Genomic DNA, 16,644 nt, shown 5'->3' on the forward strand with positions numbered 1-16,644 from the left:
TCAGGTATTCTGTGTTAATGGTTGATGTATTTAATATATATATCTTCATAGGAAAGAAGTTACCTGTTTTGCTATTCTGTTCTTACGCAGCACAGCCCTGTTAACTCCTAGAATGCACTCTGCTTTCAGAGGTAATAAATACCAATTTGGAACTAAGACACAATGCTGGCCGACTGTAAAACAGCGAATTCTAGCTAGGATAAAAAAAGGAATGGGAGATTGCATTTTGGGCCATGAAGCTTTTACCAAACTTTAAGGACAAAGAAAGGTTTTTCTTTAAGAGGCCTGAGAAAGCTTTGTATTTAAACTCCATTCACACATAGCTCTCCATTGTAATGTATTTCAAAATTCTCAGATACCTGAGAATATAATATATGTCAGGATGGCACTTTTGTAAACTGATAAGTTTAAATTAGTTATTTTTCTAATTGACGGCATATAAAAATGAGGCGTGACCTTTTTATCTTCATCTTTATCTTACTTCCAGTCATGTTTTAGACTTTAGACTAAAGACTCTGTCATTGATCTTCATTAAATGTAAAAAAGTGAGGATTTAAGGGCAAAGTTCCGATTTGTGAGGTTAGCCTTAGTGCTGGTTTGCATCTGGAATTCTTGTCAGTAACTGGTATATACTCGTAAACATCTGTGCAATGAGGAAAAAAGGGAAAATGATCATGCTGTTGATTGATGCATCTTTCTTCATTGGATAAGGGTTTTTTTCAGAATTTGATCCCCATATTTCTTATAAGGTCATATTCCACTTTCCTAATTGGCCTTAAATTGTTGCTTGAGAAAAAAAAAGTATATATTTAAGGTGAGGATTCAGATAGCTGCATTATTTCTTTTTTCTCTCTGAGTTCATATGCATTAAACGTTTGTGTGAGAATGTTTCCCAGATTTGCATGGTACGGGAATCCTGATCAGATACTGAAGTGATTGTAGACTTGTGAGAGAAACTTTACAGCACTGCTCACCATTCATGTTTTGCCAGACCTCTTCTGAGACAACCTGTGGATTTAACTGTGCACAGTGGAATTTCAGTCATTAAAAGAATTTGATGTTTTTATTTATTATATTGAAAGGATTTGATATTTTCATATCACTTATTAAAAAAACTAATTTGGGCATATATTTCTAAAATTAAGATACTTAATGATTGGTTTGGTTCAAAGACATAGCAGCAACCAAATATTGCAGAAAAACGTATCTTAAAAAACAAGTGAACAAAAAAACCCCACAAACCCTGTTACACTCTAAATCCACAGATAAACGTGAACTGCTAATTAATTCTGTATCTAACAGAAAAGACTTAAAAACTTGAATGGAACTAAATGTCTGTTACCTTCAGGTATTTAGTGTCTGCTAACAGCCAGTCCAGTTCCTTTTAAAAAAACTAAGAATATGTTAGCCGTGTTTGGGTTAAACTGCAGCACAATTTTCTTTAAGGAAAAACTTCAAAACACAGTCTTGAGATTTTTTTTTTTTAACACTGAAAGGAGACCTAATCGTTCTGTTAAGAACACTTCTCAGTGTCAGAGCAAGCGTAGTTTCATAAAGACTTTAAGCTGATACCGCTGCCGAAAAAAGAGCTGTTCATGTGCGTGCTGCAGAGTGCGTTGGATCAAGGTCCTGCTCCAGGTTAGAGTTGTCCCGGATGAGTTCACTGCAGGTCTGCACAGATGCTTTTGGTGGCACCAGGAAAGGGGTAATGCGGGGAGGAAGGAGCCGTCAGGAAAGGTGGAGCCAGGTTCTCTCAACGGCTGTCGGTTTGTGCTGGTTTAAATTGTTTACTGAACTGTGCCTTTGGAGACCTTCCATCAGTGTGGTGACGAGACAGTTAAGTTTCTGGGTGCTGTTAGGATCAGAAGTATTAAGCACAAGCAACTACAGTTCTCCAAGTTGCTAAAAATTGTGTTTAAAAAAAAATAACCAACCAGACAAAAAACCCCAATCAGAGCAAAGCCTAGTTTTGTTTTCATTGCTTATGTCACTGTGCACTACAGTGAGGGCAAGAACAATTGAATTTTGGTCTTTTATAAACACGTAATTGTGATGACCAGGATGATTCAGCAGTGAGTTGTGCTGTGTACACGTGTAAGGAGAGGTGAGCCCCAGCCCAAAGCGATGTATGGAGCTGGTGCTGCTCTAGGGGAGCGGGTGCCTAGCTCCATAGGTGTCGGGGAAGGCTCAACCTCAGCATTTTGGCCAGTGAATGATATCAGATAGTTCTAGTGTAACGTGTTAGTGGGGGTTTTGTTTGGTTTTGGTTTTCTCCTGTCCTCCACCACATCCTTGAAAGAAAATATATGCATCTTAGAGAAATGTTTACCTGCAAAACTGGTCCATAGGCTGTGTTCCAAAACTATAGAGACAGAGCAGAAAGCTGAAAAGAACAGTCCCTGCTCCTCCCTCTGGTGTTGGGAGGTAAGGGATGCATATATTAAAAATATAGAATATATATTATACCCCAAGGGTGGACAGATGGTTGGGTATTTCTGGTAAGTCTGAGGCAGGATTTTTTTTCTCTTTAATGCCAGGGACAAACTCTTAGGAACAGAGAAAGGAACATCAATGTCTACAAAAGTTGTAGGTGAGGGTACAAGGAGAGGAGAATTTACTCTTTGCAGCGGATCTCAGTGGATTGTTTTATAGTGCTAGTCCCCCCCTCCCACAGATCCCTGCTGTGTCGTGGCTGATAAGGGTTCCTCCTCAAAGCCGTCTTGAACTCGGCACTTCTGAACTGGTGTTGGTACCCACAGCACACAGCTACCTCGGAGCAGGAGCGTTCTCAGCCGGCTTCCAGAATCCCGGGAGCGCTTTTGCTTTTCATTGAGGTTAGCAGTGTGTTTCATCTGCACCCAAACCTCTCCACTTTCTCAAGAGAATAGGACACAAGTGTTTCGGCTGCATTCTTGCTGTAGCTGTACTATGTTTCTAGATAAAAGAGTGTATCATGTTTTACTATTTTAATTGTTTTAGGATTGCCATAGTGTCTTTCAAAAGTTGCTACCACATTTTCACACCCTGTCACCCAGCCTCTTGTAGTAATGAGAAGTCTGGCTGGGCTGGGCTCTGATTTCTTAGCAGGAAAATAAGAGGAAAATCAGCCTGGGCTTTGTGTATGTCTATGTGCTTATACAGGAAAACATAAATAGGTGTTTTACAATTATATTTTAAAAGATGAAGATTGACTGTTCATTTGCATATATCAAGTCCTTAATAGCAGACTGCAGGCACGTTTTTGAGGAGCTGACACTGTACAGATGATAGGGTGAGGAGGAAAGATGGCTTTGGCAACCTGGTGTTCCTGTATCTGGAATCTTTCCCTTGTTTTGTGTAATTCTCTCTCTTTTTTTTTTTTATTTTAAATTTTTGTCAGCTCCTACTTGCTCTAAAACCTCACTTTTCTGGGAAATGGTAGTTCAGTCTCCGTAGCATTGTAAGTAGTCTCATTTACTGTTCTTTTTAAAGGGAAGGGCTAATTTGAAGTGCTGCTAGCAACACTGTATGTAGAAGACAATTGCAGATATGATTACTCTCGATAATGAGAGGATTACGTTACAGGGAACGATCCAAAGTAGTGAGAGCTTTTTACTACTCCTGTAATACTTAACACAGTTTGTTCTCTGCTTCCCAAAACACCGAGTAAGGCAGTATCTGGCTCAAATTCAACTTACTTGAGGCTCTTCTGTCAGTCATGTTGCTGTGGGGTTTTGTTCCATAAAAATCATGTTATAGGTGAGAAATATATATTGCTGCAGTTAACTTCTCTGGTTTTTTTGGAGGAGCAGGATGGGCTGTTTTTAGCAGCGATGACCTTGCAGGGGCAGACTTCTAGTTCTTCCTTTTGGAAATTTGTTTTGTGATATACAGAACAGTTTTAAGAGTATTAAAATGGAATGTTGCTGATTGGATTTTCATTAATTTGTTAATAAATGTGTATCTCATATTCATTAATCCAGATAAAAGAGGTATTACCCACTCTCTGAATATCAAACAGGCAAGTATAATTTAATAGAACTCTAGGATTTTGAGCTGCGATGGTCACAACCTAAGCTGCTATCTCAAGCTTCTAATTCTGTTATTCTTCTGGAAAGCAAAAGGGAGGAAAAGGATCTGGTTTTACCACTGGAAACTGTTCTCTGTGCTTGCTATTTGAATTACAAGTGTCTTTGTTCAGGGGACAGGAAAAGGAGGATTTTGCCTGGTGCGGTACCATAAACACATTAAATGTGAATCATCTTCTAGACTCTTGAAATGTATGAGGGTGTCATGCTGAGAAGTGTCGTTGTAAGCTGTGCCTGGAGATTTCTTCTATGAAATAAATGTGCCTGAAGCATTAATAAAGCCTTCTACACAGTGTATTTAAGCTCCAGTTGCAAGGAGGGCTGCCTGATTCTTTTCAGTTGGTTCTTAAAGGTTGAACAAATTTTTCGTGTTGATCAAGACACATTGAACAAGCGCTTCACATGCTTAAAATTAACTGCTAATTTAAGTCCTTTCTCAAAGATGTCTTTCTAGTTGGTAGGTCAAGACCTCGTTCTTGTCTTTTGGGGATGATTCCGGAGTATTTTTGACCACGTACTCTAAACAAGTGTTGCATTTTCATCTTTTATCTCCAGTAGCAGGAATGTTCAAACCTTCTGAACCCCAGTGATGAAAACTGTTACAGAAACTTGTTCCTCTGCGTATCATCCGTTCATTCTGTAGCAGATCTTGGAATGAGCTTCTTCAGCTTGTTGATGATCTCTTAAGCTGCTGCCCATTTTCCACAGAGGCGAACAAGTGTATCTCCATATTTTTTGTATTGCTCCCCGGGATAGTAATTCCCGCATCGGTTTCTGTGCTGACAGTTTCTTATCTCAAATTGGTTTTCTTGCTGTAACAAAAGGGGAACCGATTTTATGCCACTGAAATGTATTTACTGATCTCTTTTTGCATTCTTTGTATTTGGATACAATTAATCTGTGACGTACTGAATTCTTCTGGCTCCCAAACATCTATGGTTGTATCCTGGGAAAATACTGGCTAAACGATGAAGCTTTACCTTTTTGTGGTCATGTCAATTTTGTGCTCCTTTTTAATTAAAGGCGCAAACTACTTGTCCCAAACAGGAGTAATTTGCTTTTTTGATCAGAGTTATTATTGAAATACTTGATAAAGCATTTTTGGTCATTTTAATTATGAAAATAAGGCTTTGCTTCTCAATTGCTACTGTAGAGAAATGTATAAAAATACTTCCATCATCTGTGGGGTAGAGACCGGGTGCTAAGGTGTATGGGTCATGTTTTCCACTGCCAAGATAAGGCTTTTTCATCATTCTCAAGCTAGAGATTCTAATAAAACCTCAAAATGGAGATGTGGGGGTTTTTTGTTTTGTGTTTTTTTTTCTGAGTAGCTAGAGTCAGGCTTCTTAATTTTTATTTTTAATGAAAATATTTTGTCAGTTTATCATCCTTCCTGATGTCATTAGTCAGTTTTTCCTGTTGATACGGAAATAATTACCAGAGATTTCAAAGGGGATATCAGTGCTGCTATTAATTCTGTTATCCTGGGCTTATAAGTACATGTTGTAAACAAATTATCAGGAAAAAAAAGATTCTTCTTTGTAGTTGATCTCCAGTGCCTGTAAAAACTTCCATTTCTTTGTAGGCTTTTCCCTTCCCCTTCCCACCGCCCTCCCAGTTGGAAATGCCTTCCTGTGATTTCCTAGGAGGATGTCTTCCAGGGATTTCTGTCTGCAGCGTGCTTGCTTTGGTCATGTGTCAAATACTTCTTTCTTACTTTAAATCAGATCCCAATGCTCTTTAAACATGCACCTTCCCGGTGCTGTGTATTAGTGCAGTGCCCTGGCCGCTCCGGCTTGTTAGCACTAACGTGTATGTGAACGAGTTTAAGCGTTACTCCCGGCAATAGCGAGTGCCCGAAAGAGCTGTGGCGGAGCTAATCGCACGAGCCTGGGAGAGGGCTGGATTAGGTGCGGCTCAGGGGCGGTGGAGAGGTTCCTTCATCGTGCTGAACTGCCTGCCAGTGAGAAGTCATCGCTGGGAAATGCTAAAGAGAAAGATGCCTCTTACTGTTTCCATTTTATGGGAGCTTTTTAGACAACGTGGTCTCTGCAAATTCAGTTAAAACACTGTAGTTGAGTGCGTCCCTGCTCCTCTGAATGGAGCACAGCTTCCTTATAATTACCTGTAAAGGAGTATATTGATATACTCTAGATCATCCCTTTTTTCCCAAATTGTTTATTTTCAGTCTTCCTGTCAGTAAACCCAATTTTCCAGAACGGCTCCATCAAACACAAGCTGTTTTATCATTCTGAGAGATTTTTTTAATGGCAAATTCTTGCGTTAAGTGGCTCATATTCTTAGATCAAAAAGTCTTGAGAATTACTTTGTGACAAGAGAATTCCCTGTTCCTCAATGAGTAATGAAAACCCAAGCCAGTGAAGGGCAAAAAGAGAGCAATCTTACTGTGCTATTGTTTGGGCACCTCCTTGCATGGGCAGCATCGAAGACTTCATGAAGACTAAGAGGAGTTCTTAATTTCTTAGGGAAAAACCCAACCGTGTGTCTGAAGAGTCTGTTTCTTAAATTGAAGCGTTCTTTGTCGGATCCATCCATCCTGACACCATCGTCCCGTTGCTCTTTGAGGGCAGCGGGCTGTGGAGGGAGCAGAGGAGGCGAGAGGTAGAGCTTGAGGAGAGCAGCTGAGGGTCCTAGAGTTCTGACTTGCTTGTACGCAGCCGGTTGTCGCTCTGAGTGGGGAGGATCTAAGACCCATGGAATTGGCGGGTGTGAGCCACTAACAAAAGTTCTACCTAGATACCTAAACTTGAGTGTTAATTTAACAACGGATGTCATTTATAACAAAAACAGATTGATTGATGTATTTACCCAAAGTATAATACACTGCTTGGTTCAGCATGTGAATGTAAGGGGAATTTACACTGTTGGGCTTAATGTAAATTAAATTAACCTACCTATCTTGAATCTGAGTGTTTTTAATAACTGGTGAATTGGATTGCTTTATTATATTTGCTGGGATGCTAGTTTTTTTCTCTATTAATACACTTAACTTGCATTCTAGCTTCGCCATTCAGAGACAGGCATCGAGTGGTGGGTTGTGTGACAGTGTCTGTCAATAGTGAAGACAAATAGTGCCAGAGACACTTAACCCATCCAATCTCACCCAGGGTATAGGTCGGTCTTGTTTTCAGACTTCTTCATAAGTCTCTTTTCTTTCTTTCTTTTTTTTTTTTTGTTTTATTTCTAAATAGTGGATTGATACTGATTTGAAACTAAACTTTTTGGAAAAGTTTTTGACATTACATCAGTAATACAAGAAGAAGAAAAGTAGAAACCCAAGTTTGGCATGTGAGGTGTTGAAAGCAGGTTTGCAGCCACTTTGTAAGTTCTGGTTTTTACCTTTAAAACCTTTGGCAACACAAGGGTTGATGCTGGAAATTTTGCACATAGTATCCTTCTGGTTTTATTCTGAAATTGTTCTTCTGGGTCCAGTGGTTCAAATAAACCGATTAACATACAAACGTCTTACCAAGAACATGACATGTTAGATAAATTAACAAATTTAATAAACGGGTATACTTCCTATATTAAGCTTATACACCACCTAAACCTCACCCTGTGTGGAGAGCTTTCATTTTCGACACTTAATTGTTCTCCAAGCATAGCATAGGGGATCGCATGGGATGCAGGCTAGGTTCTGGGAAAAAGGCGAGTTCTCTAATGGCTTTTTGCTAAGCCTGGCTGGTCCTGCACAGGGGGTGGAAAAACTTGTAAAAACAACAATATCTCCAATTTATTTGCGCTCGCAATCTTAAGCTTTCTGGTCCGGGAAATGACTTGCTTTGCACTCCAGCTGCGATTAAAAAAAAAAAAAAAAAGTCATCAGGACGCTATCTGTTGCTTTTTGAGAGCTTGGTAATCCTTGTTGTATTTAAGGATGTCTTTAGAAAGAATGAACAAGGATATCAGGATTGGCTCCATGTAAGTGTTATCTAAAGACAAGACTCCCTCAGTGCCAAATAGTGATTTTTTTTTTTTTTCTTTCTCCTGCCTTTCAGACCTTTTTTAGAGGCTGAATGCCTTGTTTGACTTCACAAGATAATAGGATATAGAAATCTATGTCATTGCCTTAGTTGCTAACTCAGGAGGTAATAAATTTTCTTTGTGCAATGCTTTATGTTACTGAAAAGAAAAAGACCGCACTGATTTGCTCATGGGGATGCTCTTTGCTCTGTGTTCCCTTAGTCTCTGATATTATATTAGCCTGTGATTTTTAGCAGCATGCATTTGTGCCACATGCGTGTTGCATCCCTTTTTCCGCTGCCTGCTTTTTGGCTGCTTCTTGTTTTCAGAAAGAACCTGAATTATTCAGTCTCTTGGTTGTGAATGTAATTCTGTTCACTGCCTGAAAGTGAGGTAAATGTTTGGGAGCGGTAGGCACCTTTTTAGACTTTCTGGGAAGCAAATGTACAAATGACTGGTATCATGAACAACTGGAATTTCTTTGAAATTTAGTCTTCCTAGGAGTAGTGCGGAGTAATTGCTTATCTTCATTTGATTCTGAACTCCAGCACTAACCACTTAGTTTGTTAGTTCTTGGTTATGTTCTATCCTTCATTTACACATTATAGAATTGCTTGTTACTGATGTGTAAATTACCATGTCCAAAACAGAACCAGGGCTTACTTAACGCTGAACTATTAGATATGATTCTGCCTCTCTTAGAGAAAAAAAGCTTGCAGGACAGGCAACAAATTCTGAATGACTTACTTCAACTACCTTACATGTTACAGTGATGGCAATGAATGGATTCAGCAGGTTTAGTTTCAACAGTGATCAAAGTTGCTCTAATGTGGAAGTAGTTTTCTTTTCTCTCTCACTTTTTTTATCAAGAAAAAGGAAAAAGCCACCTTGTGATGCTGGTGCACGTTTCATTTTTAATCCTGTGGCTGCATACTTGCCATAACATGCACTTGGCTTCTATTGAGTGTTGTTGCTCTGAAAGCAATTTTTATTTTGAGGCTGTGTTAAAATATATTCAGTCTTATATTTCAGAGTGTACATAGTCATTTAAACTATATATTTGTCATTGCAAGCACTGTTAAATTGCAAATGAAAGAGCCACCTGTAACAGTTCCCATTAACGTGTGTCTAAAGAAAGTAACCCCAAATAAAAGAAATGCTTGAACTGGGGAAGGCGTGGGTATGGCTGCGCTCACCGGCCAGGGACACCCCTCAGGAGGGATGGCCCCTGGGTCCGTTTTGTCTCTGGTCTGCGTGTTGGGGAAAACGTCATTCCTCCAAACCAGCAAACGCAGAACACTCGCCTTTTAAAGCAAGGCCAGTCAAGAGTGAAGTACTGAAAACTTTAGAATAAACTTTCTTTTTTCAAAACGCGGCATAGTCAAGCAAGAGATCCCCTTTGGATGGTAATGGCATTCATTTGCGAATATACAAAGCTAAAGAGAGAGGTTGTCTTGCCATTACTGTTTAGCTTGATATTGTTTTGATAATCGAATCTTATTGCTACACAGGGGTGTCTCTGATAAATGGAGGAGAGTATGACCAATTTGTAAGGGACAGTGTTTCTTTCCTTTTTAAATGTATAAAGGAAATACATCACACACATTCATACACATATGTGCTTTTTAACTGCTAGGGAAAAAACCTGGAGGAGAAATTGCTATCATTATTGCTATCCAAAACAACTTACATATTGCAAAATGCTGCACCCTAAAATAACGCTACCATTACCAACTCTTGGAGCTTTATACTGAAAAGTACTATGTTTAGTGATGTTTTGTTTGTTTTTTTTCCCCTAGGAAAGCGAGGGGAAAGTACAGTTGTTGCATTTCTGGACAGGGTATCCATTGAACCATTTGATACGCAGGGTACGATCAGTGTTTGGCAGACCCATGTATGGATTGTCACTTTGAGTTTTTCTTATAGGTCTTTTTAAAAGACCTTTCTAAAACATTCCCAGTATTTGTTGCAAAAAGATAAATCTTTGATATTAATCTATTGGAGGAAAGGTCTTCCAATTCTAGAGCCCTGCTACCTGGTTCGATGTACATGATTATTTATTTGTCGAAGTCTTTGTCATGGACAGGCAGACACGAGACGTGCATACACTGCATTGTAGTGTGCATGATACTCAGCCTCATCCGTTAGAAGAAGAATTTTTTTTAAATGGGGGAAATATTGCTGTTCAGGAATCCAGTTCTGCAGCATTACTGCGGTGTGCTCCATGTAGTCCGTTTGCAAACACTTGCATGCAGCATATATGCTGTATGCATGCTGCATATTTCTATTTCTTTCTGTTTGAGTGTATAAATGATGAATGGAAACTAATTCTATTTTAACAAAATAAAGTAAACATCCCAAATAGCAAGGATCTTTCTCAACTCAAAGTGGCTGCAAATCAGCTCCTAAATATTGTCACTGAAATTAATATCTAGATTTAATAGTTCTTGCCAATCCTATAAATGTTTTTGAAAAAAGCATTGCATTAATGCATGATATAGAAAGGATAAATTTGCCTTTAAATTGGAATGCAGTTCAAAGTGACTGAATTCTGCAATTTCAGCCACTATATTTGCCAAAGAACAAACTGGAAAATGGAACTGGTATCATTCATCTGCTCCTGGTTCCCTGGGAGGTTCGGGGAAGGGACTTCCTATGAAGATAAAAGCAGAATAGTTTATTGATAAACTGTAATGGCCACTAAATTTTACAATCTGAAGTAGTGTAGGTTTACTTTTAAATTCATTTAGCACAGAAAAGCTGTAAGAAACAATAATGGTTTAAAACTCTATCATCAGTCACTGATACCCCCGGTAATCACAAGTAGGCTGATTTGTAGGAAGGTTTGCTAAGTTTTGCTGTTAGTTAAATATATATAGCATGGCTGAACATACTTGATTCTGTTACTTTTAAATAGCTTAAACTGGATAAAATAGTTTAACTGTCTCTAAACCTTTTAGACTTGAGAGATTAATACAGTATTTTGGATTTTAAAAAACCCAAACAACAAAAAGGAAAACATCATGTTCTTCTTAATAGGTATTACCTCTACGACACCAGTAACTAGCTGAACAAACATATTGTATGATTATGTATATATACACAATGTATCTGTACAATTTGTTTCCAAAATTAGATTATTTCTGTGGTTCTGGTTTATTGTGTAAGGTGTGGTAGCAGTGCAGAAATACAGAAAATAGCATCTCCCCCCTAGGAAGCTTAAATCTGAATATAAAATTCAGTTAGTTATTCTCCAGTGAGCTACAGCTGATTTAAATAAAGACCTAGTTTGTCCGTACTGCTTCCTCTCAAGCGTTTTAGCCTACGTTTTCAGCTGATTTGCCCATTCATATTCTTCAGTGGGAATGATTCTGTTGTTCTCCAGAAATCTTCAGGGTTTTGTTTCAATCACTTAGCTGTCCTTTCATGTTTCTAAAACAGACTGATCTGTGTGACGTGTGGAGAAGTCACAATCACATCATTTAAAATATCTGGCTTAATAGGAATTTTTCAGAGGTCTGTCCCAAGCTGTCTCTGTATGCATAAGGGACTGAGCTAATAAAGTCTGAGAGAAATCAGTCTCAGTGACTGAGTCAAATTACAGAAGTTTTATGTCTTCTTGTATCAGCATCTCACCAATACAGATATTTCATCCCTGTTTTGAACCTTCAAAATAAACAGCTATGTCATAGTGACTGATACCAGTTCCATTTTGCCTACCAACTCAGTTGATTTTATATTTTATTTCTCATTTATGATGGAATAATCAGCAGCTCTTTTTCTCATTTATTTTCTCATATTTTTATTCCAGGATTTGCCTCTGAAGCAGGGAGTGTCTGCATTAAAAATGACCTGTAGTTCTCTGCTTCATAGGTTAGAAACTTATTTTAATATTTTGTGGCTAAGCACAGTCCCGTCTTTTTCAAAAATAGAAAATTCCAACAATAAACGGTTTAATTGGCATTGAATGTGGATTATATGCATTTTGCATTGGGGCTTCCATTATTTTAGATGAAATGGCTTCTACACAAATAACTAGTCCAGCTGAGGCAATGAAAGCTCTGTTTACTTGCAGCCATTTTTATGAATTAACATTAAGTTTTAAAAAAGTTGATTACAGTGGATCATACTAAGTCTTATTTGGACATTTCCAAAGTACCGTACTGGCTAGGCTGTATTGCTTTAAGCATTTACATTCTAAAACGTAACCAAATTCCAAATATTTGTTGGGGGAAAGAAATCTGTTCATAAATCACTTCATTTCAATGGGACTGCTATAGCCAGCACACGCAGAACCATGTATCTTGTATTTACTTCTGAATTATACACCGCAGATGCTTCTTCAGCTCCTTCCTCTTCCTCCATGGGCGGTGCTTGCAGCTCCTTTACCACCTCTTCCAGTCCTACCATTTACTCTACCTCAGTCACCGACAGCAAGGCTATGCAAGTGGAGAGCTGCTCCTCAGCCGTGGGGGTAAGTACCAGAGGGGTAAGTGACAAGCAGTTAACCAGTAACACAGTCCAGCAGCAGCAGTCAACGCCGAAGAGACACACAGTCCTGTACATCTCGCCACCACCTGAGGACTTGCTGGACAACAGTCGGATGTCCTGCCAGGATGAGGGGTGTGGATTGGAGTCAGAACAGAGCTGCAGTATGTGGATGGAGGATTCACCCTCCAACTTCAGTAACATGAGTACCAGTTCCTACAATGATAACACTGAGGTGCCACGTAAATCACGCAAACGAAATCCAAAGCAGAGGCCAGGGATCAAACGTCGAGATTGTGAAGAGTCCAACATGGATATATTTGACGCCGACAGTGCCAAAGCGCCTCACTATGTCCTTTCTCAGCTCAGCACGGACAGCAAAGGCAACTCAAAAGCAGGAAATGGGTTGGTATCTGCTTTTTTTTTTTTAAAGTTCTATCGCCATATGTAAACCCAAACTAATAAAACTCCCCCCACCCCCCCGTCAAGTGTTCTACTCAGGTTCTCACATTAAATCCCTTCCCTTCTCTGCTGGGCCCTTTTGTGTCCTAGCTCATGATAAGCTCTCATTAGACTTGTTAATCTTTATTTAGAAGATAAAGCTAAACTTTACTGCAACAATTGGATGCAGCACTGATGAGCTCATCTGTATTCTTGTTTAAGTGAAATTCCTGAAAGATTGCACAATCCCATTTATAGAATGGCAGTGAAAACGTTATTGCATTTAAAAAGAAAGGCAGAAGTGGACTGGACGCACCCTAATTATTAATGTTTTTTGCAGGATTTTATGTGAGGATTTCAGTCTGTGCACTTTACCTGCTTCTGTTTGTCTCTCTCTCTGTTTATCAAATAGAGAGAGTGATGGGAGTAGAAGTTAATGGCTTGTTAAGATTTCTCATCATTTAAATTAATGCATCCTTTTTTATAAAATGTTAAGATGATACGGTGAACCAGATCTTGTTTTTTCATGTGAATTCACTTCTGTATTTGATTTTTTCAGAAATAAATCTCTAATCCTGTTTCTCTCTGTGCTTCTGGGTTGTGTGCATGCGTGTGTCTGTACGTGGGCACGCCTGGGTGGTGGTCTCTCATCTCTCCCACTTCACACTGTTCACTAAATGCATTTCAGTAGTTGCTTAAAGAGGAAAAAGTCCATCCGTTTACAATAGTGTGTTGATACATTTTTTATTTTATTTTTCAACTTGTAGCTTCTATAGTTCTTTTAAGATGGTCAAGTGGATAGTTTTGGCTTTTTTATTTTGGGTTTTTTTTTGGGGGGGGTGTATTTTGTTTCTGTTTTTACTTTTATGTATGTGCTCGCAGTGCATTCTAATGTTCATCACAGTAATGGTGAATATTAAAATTTGACTGATGGGAAAGATTATGAACTTCTCATATTCCGAAGGGAAAGAGCCTGGAGTCTGTATTCCCAGGGTCATTGCAGTTCCATACTTAAAATTTCACTGTGAGAAAGTGATTCTGAGAAACTCTCCAGAGTGCGCTGGCTGGGGGACAGCAGCAGGAAAAGCCGAGCTGGTTGGTACCAGGAGCGTTGGCTCTGCCGCCCGCTCCTGTCTCCTCGGACCTCTGGGTCTTCCAGTCCCTCCTTACCGCAGCTGCTCTCAGCCTGACTGCAGTTGTCCAGCATGTCTCGTTATCACCAGCTGAAATCGATGATAATAAAGTAACACATCAGTACCTGGTAGACCCGAAGAAGCAAATTAGTGTATGTAAACAGCTGCTTGGAAGTAGGAAACTGCCTGCACGGAGCGCAAAGGAGCTCAGGCTCTCCCTTAGAAAGGGAAGGAACTTTATTGAAAGGCAAGAACTGCGTGACTGTAAATGTGATCTCTGGACAGAAAGGGGAGATTTAGTAAACTCTGGAACAGTATGTACGATCTCAATCTAAAACATCACAACTCTAGAACATTCCCTAAAATATTAGGGGCGACCAGGGAACATTCATCGGTACTGTCAGCAATACTCTGTGAACGCAGGGGTAGATAAGCGTAATTTTTTTTCTTGATGTGTCGTACACGGGCTAGGTTGAACTGTAGCAAGACTCTTACGTAACAGAATTGTCCTTTTAAATAAAGGATCCAGGATAAGAAATGGCCAAGATACTAGAAAAGTTAACTTTGCAGTTAGAACATGGAGATTTAGCATTACAAATCTAGGTCACAGTAGTGACTTTTTTTTTAGTTTTCCAGCCTGATGGAGTTCAGCCAAGGGAGTTCATTTACTTTTGGCTTGAAGAAAAGAGCAAAAAAGCAAGGAAAGCACCCTTGCTAATTTGTGAAGTGGAAATAGCATTTGCCTCAAAAGAGACTTCTAGTCAGCTCTCTTCAAGAGCTGGAGAGAAAAAGAATATATTCCTGTGGAAACAGAATTTGTGAAAGCCTTTTCAGAAACGGATGGAGTGATGGTGATTTAGGGCAGAGAGTCTCAGATTTCCATCATGCTTGGTCTCACTTTCACTTTCAGGTCTTCACTGGGAACAGCCCTGATGCCGGTGCGGGGCCAGGCCAGCCTTAACCCATGGAATCTATTTTAATAGAATCATGGGGTTTGCCATGTACATACCATTTTTTAGAAAAGAAGTGCTAGCTTTAAGGACACTTTGTTTGGTAACAATTAAGCTAATAAATAAATGTGTGCCTATGAAATATTTTACTATTTGTATGTGCATGAATACTAGTATTACACATCCTTCTGATTTTTATTTGGAAATGATATATCCTCGTAATTTGAGAAGTTCTGGTGAAGGCTTTACAGTTGCTTTCAAGTTCAGTTAATCTGACTGAAAGTAATGATTACTTTAGGTTTCTCGAGGGAAAACGTTCAAAATAATTGTTAGGCAGCATCTCTTCGCATAAATACGACAACATATAAAATACTAGTACGTTCGCAATTTGGGTAACTTGGGTTTTAAGAGTAAAGTAATGTCAGGAAAACAGAGTTGTGTTGGAGAGGCCAAAGCGTTAATGTCACACTGCTAAAACTTCGCATTTTGAGTGTTAAAAGTGAATTTCATTTTGATGGCTGCCTCTCTAACGCTTCTCTTCAAAATTCAGTCATATCTCAGTCTCCTGTATTAATTGATGGAGCTGGAAAGTGTGACAGGGTCAGGCTAAGCAATCCATGTGACGTCTTCACACGGCGCGTTCTCCCGCGAGGTTACCGTGCCCAGCCCGCCCAACCGAGGCGCCGAAAGCGCGGCCCCCAGGCACAGCGTCTTGAATAACGCGATGGCGTCGGCAGTGGGCGAGGCTGCCCAGCGTTCCTTCCCGCGTTCCCTGCGGGAAGCTACGAGGTTGTAGCTGTGTGATCTAAAATTCGGAGTAGAAAAAAGAGAAGCCATTCATCGAAAGTTAGCAAATATATTCCTTTTCATTACTAGTCCATTGGAGTAATGGCCTGACAGGAAGACTAGAGAAAGCGATTCTCTAACAAGCCTGAATTTGAGGAGGGGTTTTGCTTAAATTGCAGAGAAGCGAAGAGCATAGTGGTGTTAATTACAATTTATTTAGTGCATCGCAGGTGTTGTATATGCTACATTGAATAAGAATTTTGTCCCCTTTATTTTCCTAGAAGAAGGTATGTTTTTACATAGCACTTTTACTTTTTTAAACAGCCTGTTTGACTAGACTGTGGCAGAGTAATCAGGAGTCCTTGGCAGAAAGATGGTGCTCCTGCAGGCTTTTTTATACTAGTTTTTTTATCTAGACCCTGCCTCTCTGCTGGTATTGGGTTGAAGACGAGCGTGCAGGGCAGCCAGGGCTGCTCAGGGACGCGCGCTGGGCGTCCGTCCCGGGCTCAGCTGGGTGAGCAGGAGGCTCGCTGGGCAGTCCATGGTGAGGTGGTTAACCACCAACAGAAAAACATGGATGAAATTCATACAAAGCACAGACCTCCTGACGGCTCAGCAGTGTCCGTTTTAACCCTTTGTTACGTGCGTTAAAAGCTTTTGGAAGGTTTGGGAGAAATAAGGGTGTGACAAATAGGACTTGGAGATGTGGCGGATTCGGGCAAGGTGCCCGCCTCTCCCTGGGGCAGGAGAAGTGCTGGGCCAGGCTGCGCAGGGGCCGGGGAACGGCTTGGAAGC

General features: G+C 39.8%; 1 protein-coding gene across 1 annotated transcript in view; it reads left to right on the forward strand.

Moving 5' to 3' along the window:
* Positions 1–16,644, forward strand: part of NFAT5 (nuclear factor of activated T cells 5) — a 69,267-nt gene that overhangs the window by 27,158 nt on the left and 25,465 nt on the right. Inside the window, exon 3 of the mRNA XM_059824803.1 lies at positions 12,386–12,944. Within this exon, the coding sequence (XP_059680786.1) occupies positions 12,386–12,944 (559 nt within the window). The remainder of the gene's footprint in view (positions 1–12,385; positions 12,945–16,644) is intronic.

This window comes from Gavia stellata, chromosome 15, assembly GCF_030936135.1.
Source record: "Gavia stellata isolate bGavSte3 chromosome 15, bGavSte3.hap2, whole genome shotgun sequence".
Classification (NCBI taxonomy): domain Eukaryota; kingdom Metazoa; phylum Chordata; class Aves; order Gaviiformes; family Gaviidae; genus Gavia; species Gavia stellata.